Source organism: Melopsittacus undulatus, chromosome 4 (assembly GCF_012275295.1).
Source record: "Melopsittacus undulatus isolate bMelUnd1 chromosome 4, bMelUnd1.mat.Z, whole genome shotgun sequence".
In the NCBI taxonomy this organism is placed as follows: Eukaryota; Metazoa; Chordata; class Aves; order Psittaciformes; family Psittaculidae; genus Melopsittacus; species Melopsittacus undulatus.
The window spans coordinates 17,907,803-17,927,614 of record NC_047530.1 but is presented as its reverse complement, the minus strand read 5'-3'; the positions used below and the strand labels follow the sequence as shown (position 1 = coordinate 17,927,614).

Below are 19,812 nucleotides of genomic sequence, written 5' to 3'. Positions count from 1 at the left end.
AGCTACCTTTAATAGGTTCAACTAGCCAAAACTTAGGTTTGCAAAACAAAAGCAGTAAGATTTAAAAGATATACTAGGGAAAGCAGGAAAGTTTTAAACATGTGCCGATACCCGCCTTTATTTAGAACTACTTACAAAATTGGGTTTATTTTGCTACTTGATATATAGTAACATTTCCATGTAAGAGATATATTTTTTGCATCAATGTTTGAGAAATCTTCAGTAGCCACTTTAAACGCCCACTGCTCTATTAGCAGCAAGGTGAAAGACAGATTTCCCCTTCTGTTTTCATCCTGTGGCTGGAACCAAACTACAGGTAAAACCCTCTCAACAATCACATCTGCTTATACCATGCTGATTTTGCTCTATCCATCTTAATGTGTCGCTTGAGGATACCATAGGAGACCAGCAATTAGAAAGATTCATACCTTCAGCACCCTCAAAGGCCAAAGCAAATTTCTCCCACTGAATATTTATACATGGTCATCGAAGAGGAACATTACCTTGGTCCTCAGCATCTGCTCATCAACACTAAGTCATCCACATTTCAGACTTAAAATACTGAAGAACCACATTTTGTTGCAACAGTGTTAAGATCTTACATCTCTATATCAGCATCAGTATCAATAGCTGTCCTTTAATAAGTGAAAATAGCATCTTCCATCCTACAATAAAAATGCCTGTGGTGGGAAACTTTTATGGGCTTTTGTTGTGTAGCTGTGGCAGAAAGTCTTCACAGGCTTTTCTCACATCTTTGCCAGGGTTTTTGTCAGGGTGGGTATATATAATTTTAAAAGGGCACATTTGGAGGAATTATATTAAAAATAAAAAACACAACAAAACAAATTCTGAAACTAGAAGAACCATAAAGAGTTAAAAACCCCTACAAAAATATTGGTATAGATCTGAATATGACTGGCAAAGCAGATGGCTAGTTTGAAAAGGTTTCAAAGAGAAGCCAGACTTACTTTGTCCATGTTGAAATATAGCATAAGCCGATGGAAGTGGCCTGAAACCCTTCAGGGAAAAGAAACAGAAGCTGTTTTGTATGTAACAATTATTTATCTACTTATCCATCTCACATTGGTTGGTTTATAAAATGACTTGCCTTGAGACATCTGTTGAAGTATAACAGGAAGACTATTGTGTTTTTCTGAAACATTTCATTCTTTTTAGGTAAAATTCGCTGCTACTAAAATTCAGCCTCTACAGGGAGGCTTTCACTGCTTTTTTAGAACAAAAACTTTCATTATGCAATTCTACAACAAATGGGAAAAAAATTTCCAGTTAGAAAAAAGAAAATCAGACAAAAATATTAATTACATGGCATGCACAGTAATTTGTCTGGTGCCAAAGCACTACAAATGAATGTCACTCCACTGCAGGACTTTCAGTCCTTCAAAATCTCCCTAAGTTTAATGTGGGACACTGCAAATTTTCTGAGACTTCTCCTATGTCCTTAAGAGACAACAAATATTTTTTACACGGTAACATTATTATTCAAGCAGTAGGAACACACCCTGTCTGGCAAGATAGCCGATGATTACTCTGCTACACTGCAGATCTATTTGATTGGTGTCCTGGTTTGAGCAGTAGCAGTCATTTTTCTCCTTCTTGGTAGCTGGTGCAGTGCTGTATTTTGCCTTTCGGGCTGAGAACAGTTGCCAATAGCAGGTACGTTTTGAGTTACTGCTCAAATGTTTGGTTTGTCCAAGGCCTTTTCTGAGCTCATGCTCTGCCAGGGAGGAGGGGAAGCCAGGAAGAAGGAGAGACAGGACACCTGACCCAGGCTAGCCAAAGAGGTATTCCATACCATAGCACGTCATACCCAGGATGTAACCAGGAGAGACCGGGAAGGGCTGGAACTCTGGGAGGAGATACTGGTCAGTGCTCGGCCGGGCAGGGTGGGGTGAGTTATGGGTCGGTGGCTGGTGAGGTGTTGTATTCTCTTCACTTGTTATTGGCTTTATCATTATTATTTGTAGTAGTAGCAGCAGTAGTGATTTATGTTATGCCTTAGCTATTAAGCTGTGCTCATATCAACCTGGGGGGCTTCATTCTTTGGATTCTCCTTCCTAACTCTCCCGGAGTTGGGGGAGCAAGGGGGGAGTGAGTGAACGAGCTGTGCGGACTTGGTTTTAAACCACGACAATTGGCATTGCTGGTATAAGCCAGCTGAATATTACTCGTATCAGTTTGTTATAAACAATATTCCTCTCACCTTACTACAAACTGACCACCATAAATCACCAGCTCTCACCCTCAGCCTGCCTGGGGAGCCCCGAGCTATTGTGGCACCTTTGGCTGGTGACTTGGGTGTGTGGTCCCTGCACTTTAAAGAGAAGTAGGAGAGGGGTGAGGGGGAGAAAAGATTAAATAGATCCTAACAGGTCTCTTCCAACTAACATTTCTGTGATTATAACAAATTAATTATCAGAAACAAAAGAAAACCCACGGCTAAGCCAGAAAAATCTAGTTAGGCATTAATAATTACTTCTGTCTATCCTCAGTTTTCTTTTATTGCGTAATTTTCCAGAAAAATAACTTAGCATAGTAATAAATGAGATCACTCAGCCCCACTAGTCTAAGAAAGATCATTTTGACTAGAGCAGTGTGATACCAAAATCATTGTACAGGTGAGACGACTGAAATCTACCTCTGATCAAGTCACTCACCTTCCAAGCTGGGTTATTCACACTGCCAGGACCAGCAATACCAGCCTCACGCACACACACAGAGGAAAGAAACAAAACAAAACCACAAAACAATAAACAAAACCCACAAGTGATTATAGATACTGAAATTATTCCTATCCAAGGATTGCTTGTGAGATAAATGTTCCGAGTAAGACAAGTCACTAGGCAGCCCATACTGCATAAAGTCGTAGAGGAGTAATGAGATACAGGAATCCAAAGGGCACAAATACAGCAGCCTCCTTCCAAGCCAAATGTACTGAATGATTTTAAAAAGCAGTAATTACCACTAACAATTCTTTTGCAGTAATGCCTAGAGGCCTCATTCAGGTATCAGGAGAATGGTGCCACACAGTGTGTGCACACATGCTCAGAGGCAGGCTCTGCTCTAGAAAGCTTACATGGAAAGGTTTGGAAAAACTGGCTATGAAGATACTTCGGGGAAGAAATAATGTGTGAAAGAAATAAACAGTGAAAGAAACTCTTTCCTTGTAGAAAAAGCAGAAGTTGCATTATGTCCAGAGATTGTAACTTGCAACAACACTCTAAGGTTTAATCTTACCCCTCTCATTATATGGGCATAAACCTGACTTACTTGATAGATACTGTCTACACCTTTCTCAAAGGCAGGTTTTAACCCTCTCATTTTATTTTTCTTCCAAGTGTTAATGACAACAAACTGTGTTTACAATGTTCTCAAATTGTCCAAATGATTTTAGTTTCTGGGGAAAACCTGCTTTAAAATGTGGTTTCTATTTAAAGCCTTGTATAACACATTTTAGCCCAAAGCATTATTTAGTAGCTACATTCTAAACCACTTCAAAAATGTGTTTTTTATAATAGAAATCTTAAGAGGTGACTCCCCTAATGTTTGCTTGACCTTCACACACACACACTTCCGCTGTACCACCCAACTCTTTTCTTTAAATAGAAAAAGTCTGTAGGTATAACATGCCTGATATGAAGGTGGAAAATGTGTTTCAAGTGAGGTCATATATCACATCAATGGAGTAAGACAGTGCAATTGCTGCAAATGTTGGAGCTGACCTACCTGTAACATTTGGTAGAACTATTGTGCTAGGATCATGTGAAGTGTACTTATACAGGAGTTTACATTTTGTCTCTGTCAAGCAACTACTTCATATAAACCCCCACAACAACTTACTAAATGAAGCTTGCCATTAAAGAGAAAACAGGATAAAGCTGCACCTCACCCCCCCTGCAGAAAAACTGAAAGTTCAGGGTAAGGGGAGAAAGGGGAAGTGCAGTTCTCTGGCTCCCCAGCTTCCTTACCTGGCAGCTTCAACAACGGCCACCAGCAAACCTGCTGTACATTGGTTCCACAAGGCAAAACTTTGCACTGCATGACTACTTTCTTTCTTATCTTCCAGCCTAATTTTTCACATGCAAGCAGGGAATTCACATATTCAAAAAACATAAATAACTACTCTCAACAGTAAAATGTGAAGTAACAATGCAAAGGCACCTTTAACAAATCATTCAGTCATACCACATGCAACATGCACAGCAAAGCCACTGGAAGAACTCTAATAACGCAGCAATAGTGTTACAGCTGTCAAGTGGAGAACTCTGTCCATGTGCACACGCAGGGAAGGGCTTGGGGAGAACATGATGTGTGCAATGAGCTTTGTGACAAAAGGAGAACAAGGCTTGAACTCTTTCCCTAGGAAGTGTTATTGAATCTCACCTGTTCCCCGGCTTCTGCATCTGCCTGAAGTTAGTACAGCAGAAATGACCCCTTTGACAGTGGAAATTAAGAGCCTCCTGACTGCACCCCTTATTTCCTCTCATTACCCTGGCTGCTACATGAAGAAACTAGGAGGTAGTTGGACTTACCACTCCTCTTTAGCATTTTAGACGTTCCTTTCAGGCAACTAACTCCAATACTAAATCTTATCTGCTGAGCTGCTTCACGGTGCATTTGCAGGGCCAGCACAATTATAGACAAATTCACTTTTCTTCACAAGGTAACAAAGACCAGACATGATTTCTGCTGCTTCTAAATCAACTTACTAATGTCAGCTCTGGAACCATTTGAAATTTAACAACCTAATCCCAAGAGCTGGAGAACAGTAACATTTTGCACAAATGGATGAGGTTAAGGCAATTTCAGGCAAAACTTCAGCTCCCTTGTTGGAGATGGTAAAAACCCCTCCAACAGCAGAAAGTGGGAAACCTGTACTTAATGCTACATAAATAAAAAGCAGTTTTCCTTTTCATGAGCACAGAGATTCTTCCGGATACTCTGGCTAAGATGTATCCATTCTTTCTACTCATTTCATCCTTCCCCCACGCCATCTAAAAAAATATGCAAACAGAACTACACCCACATCATCTCCTCCAGATACTTGGAGCTGTAAGAGTGCGCCTGGTGCTTCCCAGACACACAATTTAGCTCTCCAGCCTCATCCTTCTGAGGCCAACAAAAACACGATATATTACTCACAGCAGTAAGTGTACTGGATACATTTCTACAAAACACCACAATGCAAAGAGGAGTAAGGGCTCCTCTGAGAAGCTGAAAGGGAGTGGCATCTCCACATTTCCCTTCCAATCACATTCACTGCCCCTTCCTACATGTTCTAAGCCACCTCTTCTTCCTCCAGGACACAAAAAAAGGAAAAACCTCAGAAGCTCATAAAAACAAGAAACAAACTATTTAGGAGTCACTCCTTTGAACACATCCTTGTTTTTCTAAGCCAAATCCATCACTCCACCATAAATCACATCACCCGAACTAAGAAGAAAATAAACTCTGTTGATAACATAGTCCTTTCCCCAGAGGGCAAAGTTCTGCTTCAACTAATCCAAAGAGAAAGAAATCAATGTCTGTTCCTAAAACTTCTCCTTCTGCACAGCAACATAAAATGCTACCACAGTGGTATGTAAGGTCATCAGCTTCAAAGGAGCTTCAACTACTGTACTTGCAGAAGCAAAAACGATGAAAGACACCATATGGCTTCTGTCATGGTAGATAAAGCTAATGGAGGCATGTAATGAAAATTTCAATTCCTTTTCTCTGTTTAATCTTTCCCAGTGCAGCACAGGCAATGCCCTGCAAGCCTTTCTTTTCCAGATATAAAGCACTGCTTCCTCTTTAAATCATGGGGTTTTTTCTCTGGCAGATAAAATATTTTCCTTAATGCCCTACAGTTCAGAAAATATGATTAAAAATGTACAGAAAAAGGTAATTAGATAAACATCTGATACTATGATAAATCCTATTACAGAAATTCAACTTGGATATTCTCATGGGCAGCTGAGTCAGAAGGTAAAAAGCTATGGTCTCACGAGCACAGCACATCAAAAATGCAAGCATTAGGACTTACCAATTTCTTCTATTTCTTCCAGGAAATCATTATATTCACTTAGACTGGGAAAGTCATCCTCTCTTTTATTGTATCTTTGAGAAAAGAGAAACAAGTATTTATATAAACACACAAAAATGTGATTTCAATTCAGTAAGACTCTTGATGCAAGTCTATTAAGTACTGACCTATTTTTATCAACAATGTGCTTTGTTGCTCCCACAACTGACCAACAAATAGAATCCTTAAGAGGAGATAGAAGTGATTCTTTCAAAGGAAAGGAGCTAGCCTGGCATAAATAGGTGCTATCTTTCCTTCCTAATTGACAATTCCTTTTCCAGGGTTACACGTAACAAGGAGAACAGAGACTAGAATACCCTAGTTCCAAGTCAGCCCTTTAGCATGAGAAACCTGTTAAGAAAGCCAGAGGCAACAGTAACACCCAGAAGAAAAGCTTTTCTAGAAGCATTAGAAAAACGAGCTTGGCTTTGCACCAACAACAGAAAGCATGTCAGCAGCAAACTCAAAATGCTACACACTTATTGTGTATAAATAGGACATTCCAGAACTCATTTAACTAACATTTGATAGATGGAAAAATTAATAAGATGAAGGGACAACTGGCTAGAATGTGAACAGCCTCTCAAAGTCAAGACTTTGGGCTTTCTTCCCAAGAAGACATAAAGCTGAGATTCTGCCTGGTCTGTGGAGCAAGACACATTACACCAGGAGTATAAAAATCTAAACCCAAGAACTCCACCCAAATTCCAAACTGGGGACATTTTTTCTGCTTACTAAAAAGTAATCTGTCAAATCCAAGTGAACCAAGCATTTTATAATACTTTCTGTTCTAACTATATTTCATAATTAATCAACTAAGTTGACTTCATTCCAGCTTGACTTTAACTTCAGTAGACTTTATCATCAAACACAAACACTATTACTACTTTCCCCATTACCATGTTGGTAGTCAATGACAAAATTTCCCCACATCTTGGCAATATCATACAGAATTGCAGAATCATAAAATGGTTTGGGTTGGAAAGGACCTTAAGATCCTCTAGTTCCAGCCCCCCTGCCATGGGCAGGGACACCTTTCACTGGACTAGGTTGCTCAAAGCCCCATCCAACCTGGTCTTGAACACTGCCAGGGATGGAACATTCACACCTTCCCTGGGCTACTGATTCCAGTGCCTCTCCACCCTTACAGTAAAGAGCTTCTTCCTTAGATCCAATTTAAACTTCCCCTGTTTGAGTTTTAACCCATTACCCCTTGTCCTATCACTACAGTCCCTAGTGAAGAGTCCATCTCCAGCATCCCTATAGGCCCCCTTCAGGTACTCAAAGGCTACTATGAGGTTTCCATACAGCCTTCTCTTCTCCAGGCTGAACAGCCCCAACTTTCTCAGCCTATCTTCATATGGAAGGTGCTCCAGCCTCGTGGCCCTCCTCTGGACTTGTTCCAACAGTTCCATGTCCTTTTTATGTTGAGGGAACCAGAACTGAACACAATACTCCAAGTGAGGTCTCACAAGAGCAGAATAGAGGGGCAGGATCACCTCCTTCAACCTGCTGGTCACGCTCCTTTTGATGCAGCCCAGGATACAGTTGGCTTTCTGGGCTGTGAGTGCACACTGAAGCCAGCTCATGTTCATTTTCTCATCGACCAACAGCCCCAAATCCTTCTCCGCAGGGCTGCTTTGAGTCCCTTCTCCACCTAACCTGTAGGTGAACTTGGAATTGCCCCAACCCAGGTGTACGAGCTTGCACTTGTCATGGTTAAACTGCATAAGGTTGGCATCAGCCCACCTCTCAAGCTTGTCAAGGTTCCTCTGGATGGCATTCCTTCCCTCCAGCGCATCAACCGAACCACACAGCTTGGTGTCATCAGCCACCTCATTGTTTTTCATATGCCCTAGCATGGCTTCCAGGAGAATTTGCCCCATGATCTTGCCAGGCACAGAGGTGAGACCAACTGGTCTTTAGTTTCCTGCATCTCATGATTCATTAAGTATTGCACTAAGCCTTAGATAAATGCTGCCAAGCTTACACTTTACTTGTACATACATTTTTGCAGACGCAAGTCTCCCCAGGTTTGTTAGGCTACAGACCCTCTTCCATCAAAACATCATCTGGCTCACTTATTTTACTTGTAAAACATTGTTTCTTGGCCACAGAAAGTGAGATGCAATTTTACATCTCCTTTGTCTCAAATCCAAGAGCTCTCAAATCTGCATGACAGACTAGTAATACAAGACTCCTAAGGAAGCATTTCCTTACTAGCAGTTGCTGTGTGAAGTAGAAAACAATGTGAACATAGCTTCTCTTGTGAATTTTATTTTGAAGGGAACTGGCCATCAACTATGAGAACATATCCCCAGGAACAAAACCAATCAAGGGCCTGTTTCTTGCCCCACTACCATGTTCATCTCCTGAAGGGGAAAGCAATACCTAATCACCTCCATTTAGGAGGCAAGTCTTCACCAAAGAAGGTCACACAGAAACACCCAACATTTTCTAATGTTACACAGGAATCCCTCAAAGCTAAATTGAGAATTCAGTTGTTGCATAAAATCAGATTCTCTGAAATTCCTCTATATTAAATGGATTCAGTTTCATGGGTCGTCATTTTAAAAAATAAATTATCTCCGCTTTTCTTCTAGGAGTAAGTTAATTTTTTTAAATGGTGATTCATGCAATACATCCGCCTTCTGTTCTTTTAAATGGTGATACTCACATTTTCAGCACTTTCTTCCTAATTTCCACTTCCTTGTCAATAGCAGGATCCTCAAAGAGCTGTACCCTGAAGTTACTCTTCCGCAGAAGGGTATCACACTCATGGCAATTCCCAGCCCCTCTCACAAACAGCAGTTCCACACAGCTCTCGCATCTGTGGGAGAAAGGAAGGGGTATAAAGGCAGATGCATGTTAAACAGTAACTGAAACACAGGATCGTTCCCTTTACATGTTGTTTACATACACACTGTAAGGACTAGTGCCAGTGCTTCTCTCCTTGATTTCACTATTTCTCCAGCACCCAACAGTAGCAAGAAGGAAAGGGAGCTCCAAACTGGCTGAAAGGAAACAATCTCAGCAGTGCAAATGCATTTATTCTGCTTGCCCCAAACAACTCTGCCTCTTTGCTGAGACTAAAAATTAATCCAAACACAATTATGGGGTTTGTGTCAAGGGCAAGCTTGTCTAGTAACACCATCAGATTCATTTCACGTGGACCAGACTACAATATCCTTATTTACTCTGCACACTACCTTGCTGCACAAAAAGCCTCATTTATTGTTTTTATGCCATTCACAGTGCAAGGTACTATTCAGCACGAGCAGCAATATAAGTATTGCCACAGCCTTTCAAGCATCTACCAGTAGTACCACACAGGAACTGCTGTAACAAACCTGAGCTAAACTCCAGCATAACACAGCTAGAAGAATTCAAATACCATTTTAACCAGCAACAAGCATTATGCAGCTCTCCTGTGCCTTCTGTTACCACTTTTTTAAATTGCACATAAAATATACTTTACACAAAGGCTGCACAGAAATAAACAAATACCTTTCTGCTTCTGTTTCTTTTCTCTTAATGAAGATTTCAGATTTTAACAAGATGCCTGCTAACCAGCCAAGTTGGCATTTAATAAAGGAAGAACACACAACAAGAAAGTCCTTTTTTTAAAAAAAAAAAGTACTTAGGTACTAATAAAGTGTAAATTTCAAGCAGATGACACCTGCTGCTGTCATTTCCTACTGCAGGGGAGGCAAGAGACTCCCTATTTATAGCTTTGCTATCCTGAAGCCAGAGTAGTTGTACATTAAGGGCTGAGCTATGAGCTATACAATACATTCACCAACCCAGCACAAAAGCTAAACAAGTTCAGAGAAACAATACTGACATGGTTGCAAAGGATCTTAACCAAAACTTTCACTCTGCTGACATACCTCCAACTAAACTGGTTCCAGCACTTACAGAGGTAGAGCTGGCTAGGATCAACCAGTTTTACCCAGCTTCTGTTTTCAAGATTAGAAAGTGCAAAACAAACACAATTGTATCTTACAATTAAAAAATAAAATAGAACTTTTTGTTAATACAAATAGAACTACAGTTTCAAAATGCACAGCAGCTGCCACGCTAAAGAGTAAGCTTTGAGGTTACTTTGATGTCTTCCTGCTCCAGAATTCCTTTAGTCAGAAAACTAAGAACATTTAAATGCAATTTATCTAGGAAGGAAAAGCTCAAACCTTTTAGCGCACTAGGCCTGAAATTCGTAAGTCACTGAACATCATTATGCAAATAATTTAGCTCACTGTTATGGGAGAAGCAGCACTAAATGCAAGAGACAAGGCAAGGCAGGGAAAGGGTTTTCTCCTTCCTCCCCTAACCTGTCTGTGCATGCAACAGGCCTATACATAAGGACAGTTTCATGGTCTCCTTCATTTTGGCAGCTTGTGCTGTTTACGAGTCTCTCTGAACACAGCAGCCAAAGCACAGAGAGGGGGAAAAAGGGAGTGCAAACCTACAGAACTTGGCAGGTAAATCCTAGTGCAGGTGTTTGTATTGGAGTTTTTGTTTGTTTGGGTTTTTTTTTAATCATTGTATTGCCTAAGGACCAACAGTGCGGGGTCTCCATGTGCAGACGTTATGCAGACAGTAGCACTTGAAACCACTTCCCTGCTCCACTCCCCTAAATCAGAGACATTTCAAGTTTACACAAGACTTGACCATGGAAAGAAAAACCCCTTCTTGGAAGAACACTTAGCACTTTGTACAAGTGTTTCAGTGTCTTCCCAAACTGGAACCAGTGTTTCTAAGGTTGGAGAACAGCTTTGCATGCAAAAAAAAAAAACAGAAAAGAGTTAACTCCTCACAATAGGAACCCTGTGTCAGGTGATCCCATTCTCACTCATTCACATCCACCCTCCTATTTTTTCATAGGTAATTCCTTCTGAATTCAAAGGAGGTTATATGGGACAAGCCAAGGGCAGACTTTGCCAAAGGCAAATCCTGCCTCCTCTGTATCTCCAGGTAGGTTTAACACACACAGATCCCAAGCTTACTTCTTAGCAAGTCTGTCATCCTTCCCTCAACAAACTGCAGCTGCTCTCCTAGAGATGGCAAATGTGTTTAGCCACACACTTCCACCCAATTCTTGAGGAAGGAAAAAACACATCTCCTGAATCCTTCTGAAACAAGTGCTGAAGACAAATGAAGTCAGAGCAGACGCAAACACCAGGAAGGCAGATTTCAAAGATGGGTTTAATAAATTGTTTCATGTCTCAAAATAAAGACTTCAAAATGTGACAAAAAAAAAACAAAGAAAAAAACTCGCACTGTAAAATTTAAAAGTACAGGATAACTCCCTCCCCCTTGTTCAGCATTATTCAATACTGAGTATACAGTTTTACATGACGCACTCACGGTGCAATACTGCCAGTTCTCTTCGCACTGAGGTTGTACGGCCTCTGTGATCTGTATTATATTTCATACACTCACTAAAATCTTTCAGTATCTTTTGGATTTAAGTTTTTACCCTGATGTATTGGGTTTGCATGGCAAGGTTTTGGTAGCAGGGTGGCTACAGGGCTGGCTTTTGCTAGCAGCTGCCAGAAGTTCCACCTATGTCAGATGGGGCCAGCTCCAAGACAGACCCACCACTGGCCCAGGCTGAGCCTATCAGTGACAGTGGTAGCGTTTCTGGGATAATGTATTTAAGAAGGGGGAAAAGTTACTGTAAAGGAGCCACAGCAGCCAGGCAAAAGTAGTAGGAATAAATGAGAGAAATAGCCTGGCAGACACCAAGATCAGTGAAGAAGGGGAGGAGGCGCTCCAGCCCCTGGAGCAGAGATTTCCCCGCAGCCTGTGGTGCAGACCATCTTGAGGCAGTATATCCCCCCGCCTCCTTGTGTCCACCATGGAGGTCCATGGTGGAGCAGATCTCCACCTGCAGCCTGGAGAAAACTCCATGCAGGAGCAGGGGGATGCCCAAAGAAGACTGTGACCCTGTGGGAAGCCTGCACTGGAGCAAGCTCCTGGCAGGACCTGTGCTCCACGGAGAGAGAAGCCCACAGTAGAGCAAGTTTGCTGGCAGGAGTTGTGACCCCATGAGAGACCTGTACTGGAGCAGGGGAGAAGTGTGATGAGTCTTCCCCTGAGGAGGAAGGAGCAGAGTCATATGGATGCAGGTATTAATACAAAATGCTCAGGGAGTTACATATGCATGGCCAAGAGGGGAAGACTGTATGTAACATCACCAACAAAAGCAATCACAACACCTCAAGGAACAATAAAGTCTCCTGGTCTAGCACATAAGGATAATCAACATGAGCATGTTCATTTTCATTTCCACAGACACTGGTTTAAGCTGTCTTGTTCTTCTCTTCTATCCCTTTTTATCCCATTATATATAATGAAATATTAAAACAAATGGCTTGGTCCCTAAGCAGTCTAAAACGACACCACATTTTTGAGGAAAGCAAATAATAAAGTATCTAGATGGTTTCTAGTGCACAAATAGCACTACATGTCCTCTTGTCAGTGTTCAAGGACTTCAGGATAAGGATCGGACTAAAAATGGTTTTGGTACATTGCAGAAGACAAGCAGAGGATCCTCTCCAGAAAAATGTTAGATATTTATCAACTAAATTACACTTACTGGAACTGTTTGTTTTGGATAGTGTCTTCAAAGGGTACAAGATATGTGCCCTGCATTCCCCACATATGGACACATAGGCATTGTAGAGGTGTGATGGCAGATAAGGAATCAAGCCTCTTGGACAATGACTGGTTGAAAATGGCTCACAACATTAGCATCATTTGATAGCACTGCTTACTTTTCTAGCTTGGCTGGCAAGAGAGCAAACAGAATAAAGAAAGAGCTATTTTTTTCACAAGCAGGACTACAAGATATTCTTTCTTTTAAAATTTTAGATTTTGCTGAACATAACAGAAATTTGCAGGACTTCCCATACACAACCATTAATTATTTCAGAAAAGAAATCTTTACAGCTTTGCTGTTGACTAGGTACACTACAAAATGAGCTACTACCTTTCTTTACAAAGGCTATTTTTAGTAGATATAAGTATTAAACAATATCAAATATTTAGACTCTCCAAGCCTCTCTTCTTTAGCTTCCATAGGCAAGATTTCTGTTACTTAGAGTAACACATAAAACAAATGATCCTCTCTACAGAAAAATCAGTTTAGATTAAAAACCAATAATGCAGCCTTCACCATATAGCCAAGACCTGAACCATGAACAAATGGAATGGAAAGAATCATCACAAAAAAGATGTGTTTTCACTTGTTCCTCAACTCTAATATCAGAGAGAAATTTACTTGCAGAAATTGAATGACTCTTGATTTATGACAAGGTAACATTAAGAACCAATAGAAAAAGACACATAAGAGAGTTTACAGAAAGAAATTTAGATTTTAAATCAAAGATGCTTCTAGAAACATTCACAGGCTTTTTGCTTAGCTTGGGCTAGACAACCTTGTGTCTTTGTAACAAAGATTCCTGAAATGAGACAAGAACAGCCCAATTTGGAGAAAGCAGTTGTCAAACCTGTTTATTTCGCAACCTTCAGTACATTTACCAAGTCCTCATAACCCACACTGGTTTCTGCTACATAGACAAGGGTTCGTCTACTATATGCAGTAGGCTATTGCAGGTTTATTTTCTAGGCTAATGAAGTAATAGGCACAGCCTAATAGGCAGGTTCTTCCTAGAGTCTGTAACTGTGATGATATCAATGATCCAAAAACCAAAGCCACCGATCAAAAGTAATTTTCTCCATGTTACAGGTTAGGGATCAAAAGCTGAGAAAAGAGAAATACACGTGGCTGCAATAACACCAAATGCTTCCGAGAGCCTTGGATTAAAGGAGTTTAAGAGATCAGTAGCTCCCAGATGAGCAGAGAGTTGGGAACAAAAATACACCTTTTCCTTTTCAAACCTCAGAAATTCAGAAATCTTTATTCAAGTACTTGCCGAAGCAGCTGCCTATGTGTTTTGGGCCATCTTGTCACTGACTGCCAAATACAAGAGGGGGTTGGGAAAAGACACCAGTTACTCTTTCCCTCTTCCTCTGTTCAGATTCTTTGAACTTCTACCAATGGTGATTTTGCTGTTCTCACTTTGGAAGGAGACAACTGCAAAACTTTATTTGGCAAAAAAGAACAACACTAGGTCAGTCTTCAACTAGTAAATTTCTCACAAGCAGCCCACACGCCATGTAGAGATTACAGCTTGTTATGTCAGTAAGACACATCTTGGGTTTCAGGCAGAAATCACAACTCAATCAACAGATGAGAATTTGGGGGGTTTAAACACTTTTTACAAGCTATCTCCAGTTGCCTGTGGCTCCCCTCTGTTCAGTCCACAGCAACATACACAGCAAGACAAAATCTGAGATTATTTTGCTAACATGTAATTTAGCATTCAGACTCCAGAGAGCTGATTTTAACCCCACCTTTAAGCAACAAGCAAAACAACAACAACAGAAAAAAAACTTTGGTACCTGCCAATACTCAGTATCATGTCAGTTCTTAGCATCACATGCCTTCTTTTAGACTATTTATGTCTTTTGGACAAAAGGATGTATGCACACACTTTCTCTTTTGTTCTGTCAGATGAGTTCTGTTCCATATTGCAGAAAGGACTAAGTTAAATGAGCCCAGACATCTCAAAAATTTCATAGACACTCAGCCACAATTAACCCTGTTTTCCAAACACCCATATACATACTACAGTACACAGAACAATTCATCTCAACTGCACTCACCAGAAAAAAAAAGCCGAACAGGTACTGGTTGAACTACAGCTTTGAATGACTGACATTTTAAACAAAAAAAAAGACATACTGAGTCAATTACTAATAAACAGAAACATTTCCACCACCCATTGTGTTTCAACATCTCCACTACAAAACCATTTCAAGTGGCTTGGACCTGACAAGAGAGTTTGCAGCAAGCTGAAACTTAACTCACATTTATCCAGCACAGATGAGCCTTTACTTTTTTCCTAGAAAAAAAGAAGTAAAGAACCTTTTATGGTATTAAGTCTGGATAGTATAGAGAAAATATTTCCATAGGTATTTAAATTAAAGTGGTTCTTTATGAGATACTGCTGCCTAGCCAATTAAGCACACAATCATAAAAAAAAACATGTCTTACAGCACAATTATGTCAACTTGGTCAAATAACAGGCCAATACTTGACAGGCCACTTCTTGACACTTCAATAGCAGCTGTGTGGCCTTGAGAAATAAGTGCTTTCACAACGAGTAGGCATAAAATCAGCCAAGAATTCACCCAATGTACCAAAACAACCTCTTCAAATCCATTACAGTCTACTGGGCAAACATATGCACTAAATAATAATTCAACTATGTCAATAACCTTTTTATTATGCTTTATTTTCTTTGAATAAGAACCTTTGCAAGCTTTCAGAGTTCTCAACAAACATCAGATAGTGTTGCTATCAGGATTAGCAGCTGCCCACAGCACACCTGAACTTACAACACAATTTCGAAACTTTCCATGTCTGCCCCAAATGCAGAAACTGCTTTTTTAGACATGATCCAGCTCAACATTGCTCATTGTGTCACAAGACAAACACACTTATTGCTAACAAGTTTAACCAAATTTCACACAATACATGTTGCTCCCTGCCCCTTTCATATCCATATCCATATCCATGTGAGACTCCTGAGAAAGTCCTATACTACCGTGTGGGTTGAACTGCCCCCAGAGACAACAGGTCTTGCTAGCTCAAGTATTTTGAGCATTCACTTGACCAGTCTTATGAAACACCTGCATACACCAGAAATCATGCTGGAAAAAAACTAAAACACAGACAACTGAAAATACACACTTTGGGGACCCAAAATAGTCAAGACAAAGTTTTTACTTGATCCGAAACAAGTAAAATCTTCTGTTCTGTACTTTCAATGCCTTTTAGAGCACAACAGCGGCATGAGGAAGCAAGACAAGGAAATGCAGCTATACAGTAAAAGGGGGGGAGGTTGGGGAATTAAAAGCTGGCATGATGGGATAGCCTGATCACAATACTGAGGGCTTGTCATCAAGACACTCCCATATTTCATGTCTGAACTCAAAAATTAGACAATAAAGTTGGTTAGACACACATCTGTAAGAGAATGAGGTATATGACCAAGGTTTTCCATAAAAACAGCAGTGATTTGGAGTCTCAAGGGGACACATGCAAGTGTTTAAAACACTCTCTCAAAAATCAAAACCTTTACCGATCTCTTGCAAGTGTACCTGTTGAATGACGTTTATACATTGGCTCGTCTCTCCCAGCTTTTGGGAGGAACCAAGACAAATTTCTGCCAAGAGCAGGGGCTTGTATTTCACTCAAAGTATAAAAAGTACATCATCCAGTTTCCTTAAACTATTCAAATACAGAGGGACAGTGTGGGTGTGTGTATACACAATTAAAAACAACTGAAAAGAAACAGCATGTTGGAGCAGTAACTGCATTGTCCATGTTCTGAATAGCTCTGAAAATACTGTCAGTGCTCAAAAAGCAATGTGTAACAAAGAACTGTCCTCTATCACTAAACTTCCTTGGTTTGAAAAGACTTAAAAAATAATCTGCCAAATTGGTATGTGGGAGCTCCTGCACAAATTTTTTTTGATACACTAAAATGAACTGTTTCTTTTTATGTAATTTGTCAGAAATCAGAGACCAAACTAAATGGTTTGACCAACTCTCATTTCAATGAGCCACAGAAGTCCTGACAACTTTGAGTTTATATATGGAACCTTGGAACAGCAAAACTGTATTTCTACATATTAAGTAAGCACCCATACCAAAGCAGCTGCTACCGATCTGCCTTCATACCACCCTACACTGTCCTTCTCCTGCTGTCCTCTACTGCAGGCCAGAAAAACATCTGTGCAGCCACATGGTTATTCACTGAGGCTTTTTTTTCAGCAAGATGAACTCTCCCATTTGGTTCACCAAATGGAGAGAGTGTAGTTCACAAATACCTATACTAGCACATAGCAACAGGCAAACTGCAGGCAGGAATGAGCAACCAGACTGAGAAAGCTGAAGTGGGATGTTGTCATATATAAAATCCCAGGCAAAGCAAGCACATCACACCACTATCATGAAAGACCTGAAAACCAGACATTTAGAACTCAACCATTCAGAAAGCTAAAGCATGAAAAGAACAGGGAACAAGGACTATGTTTAGTACCAGTCAATGCAGTTTAGTGCCCAGCAGCACAGGCCGGCACTTTTGTAAAAACCACTACAAAACTACACAGCTTTGCTGATCTGATCTCAAAGCGAAATCAAAGGAGAACCCTCATGTGAACTCCAGGTCCCAACAAGTTGAGCACCCAAACTTCTTGCAGACTTCAGACAGGTTAGGGCATCCCACCAAAAATACCCCCATTCAGGAGCTTCCACCCATGTACTGACACTGAGAGGACTTTGACAAAGGGAAGCACCCCAACTGCAAACATGTGACATGAGCACCAGCACAGCCAGGCTGCAAAGCAAGGGAAGAGGAAGGCACCACATCAGGCAACCTCTGAACAGCTTCACCTGTTATAAGATCACATTGTCAAAAACTCTGGCAATAGAAGATTCTCCCCCCAGCATTCAGCACACTCTTTACCAACTGTGTAATAATATGTGAGGCAAGACAACTCAACTCTAGGAGAAATACCTCTCCTCAAAGAGGACTCCTCACCAGTGTCACTGGAAATAATCACAGTAAACCCATCTGTGAAGATGCCCAGCATAGACAGGGGTCCCCAGAAAGGTCCTTTCAGCCTGAGTAAGACCCCAGAACTAAGTTACGAGAGATAGCCACTGCGTGGGAGGGCATAAAAAGCTGTTCCTGTCTTCCCAAGCTCTAAATTCAATAGCATCCAATACTGTTTATTAAAATCTGTCCTCCTCTCCCCTCTTCCAAAGCTTTTACAGCATACCCAGCTATTTTAGCTTTATCCAAAAGTAACAGAAGAGAGAACACAACCCTTAGTGTCCATTGTTATTTCAGGGTACCCTAAAAGCTGCTTGATAAACACATCTAGAAAGATGAATCAATGCACAGTTACAAGCAATGTGAGAACAGGTAGGATAGCAGACAGGATAACAAGTATTTTTCAGAACCAGAGAGAGGAAGCATTCTCAGCTTGTCTTATTTCTGACAGTACACATAATTTAATATGGATATATATTCTAGTAGCATGGGAAAAAAAATCTTCTGGTAACAAGTACGTATTAGTTGATGAGTACTTCTGTACATCTTGTATTACACCATGCCTTAGGTCACCAGTATGAGCTTTTGTGCAGCACAAGGTGGTGGTCATGACTCAACAAATCATCATTCCTGGCCCTTCATTAGTCCAGTACAGCCTTAGGGAACAAACTGCTTCTTAAGACTGTTGCCTTTTCAATGGGACAGACCAAAAGCACCAGTAGCCTTTGAACACTAGTATTTTTTGATGTTGAGAGCAGGCCAGTTTCCTAGACAAGTGTAGGTAATTTTACATCATATCTCAATTCCCTACTGGAATTTCAATCTATTTCCTGCCCTAAAGCATCATTAGAATGACTTGCTAAATCTCTGTTGCCTTTACTATTACAATTTGAATAGCTGAATGTCAGAGAAGGAAGAATGATCTCTCTGCAGTCCTTAAATACCTTATAGAGCAGAATCTAAATCATTCTTAACACTAAGTTGCAGAAAATCTCATCAGAAGAAACAAGTAACATTTTATTGCCCTCTTCCATCAAAATACAGACTTAATCCTTAAAAAAATAAGCCTGGGTAAATATCTGCTAAAAAGAAAGACTAGCATTAATAAATAAATAAATAAAATCCACCAAAAAAAACACCTGCTTGAAAGAGTGACAGGTTTGTGCATTTCTGTTTTTGAAAAATCTTTCACACACAAGATACATATAACAAAAATTATATACACAAAATTATATACAAGTTAGATTTTATATATATGTATGTATATATAAACTAACAAACCACTCAGGGTTTGCTAAACAAGTTCACTTCAGTGTAATCACACACAAATACAGAGGTGCAAGGGACCCCCAGGGTCATTCCCTGCATTTCTGCTGAGCCATGTGTTACACTGTCCAGAGAAATCTGCAAAACATTTGCCCCTGATGTGCCACAGGCCACAGAGAGCTCTGCAACCCACCACTAAGGTTTTGACAAACCTGCTTGTTTTTTAACTTTAAGAAGTTCAAGGAGATGTAAAGAATGAACCCAAAATGAAGTAAGGCATCTCTCCCCTTGCCAAGGATAGCTTATTTAGGAATGTCTGTGCAAGCCTTGTTCCTAAAGCTGGTTTGCATCACATCACTTCTCAGAGCCCTTAATGACCTTTACTACACTCTGTGGCTGCAGTCTCTGAAACTGCAGCACTAACAAAAGTAAGTCATTACAGTTACAGCTTTAGTTTTAGTTTCTGTAACCCAACAGCCTTTTACTGCATTTTACTGAAAAGCTTCTTTATCTCACCAATCTTAATTTTCATGCATGTAAATGCAAAGGAGATATTAATTAAAAAATCCCAACAGTAGCAATTTAAACAGCTTCCCCACATCCCTAGTCTCATTTGGGAATCTCCTACTTCCTACCAATTTTTAAGGGTCATTCCTCACTTCATTTTCACATAATCCCTAAACAACCATTATCACATCTTTTCTCAGCAGGAGATAAAATATAGACTGCGCTTCATAAACAGTGGAGACCTTAAGATTACATTTGTAGTGT

The 19,812-nt window shown here is 40.4% G+C and overlaps 1 protein-coding gene across 1 annotated transcript in view; it reads right to left on the bottom strand.

The window, feature by feature from the left end:
• Positions 1 to 19,812, bottom strand: part of MNAT1 (MNAT1 component of CDK activating kinase) — a 124,521-nt gene that overhangs the window by 81,217 nt on the left and 23,492 nt on the right. Inside the window, exons 2-3 of the mRNA XM_005149622.3 lie at positions 8,760 to 8,912; positions 6,044 to 6,117 (exon numbers count right to left, since the gene is read on the bottom strand). Of these exons, the coding sequence (XP_005149679.2) occupies positions 6,044 to 6,117; positions 8,760 to 8,912 (227 nt within the window). The remainder of the gene's footprint in view (positions 1 to 6,043; positions 6,118 to 8,759; positions 8,913 to 19,812) is intronic.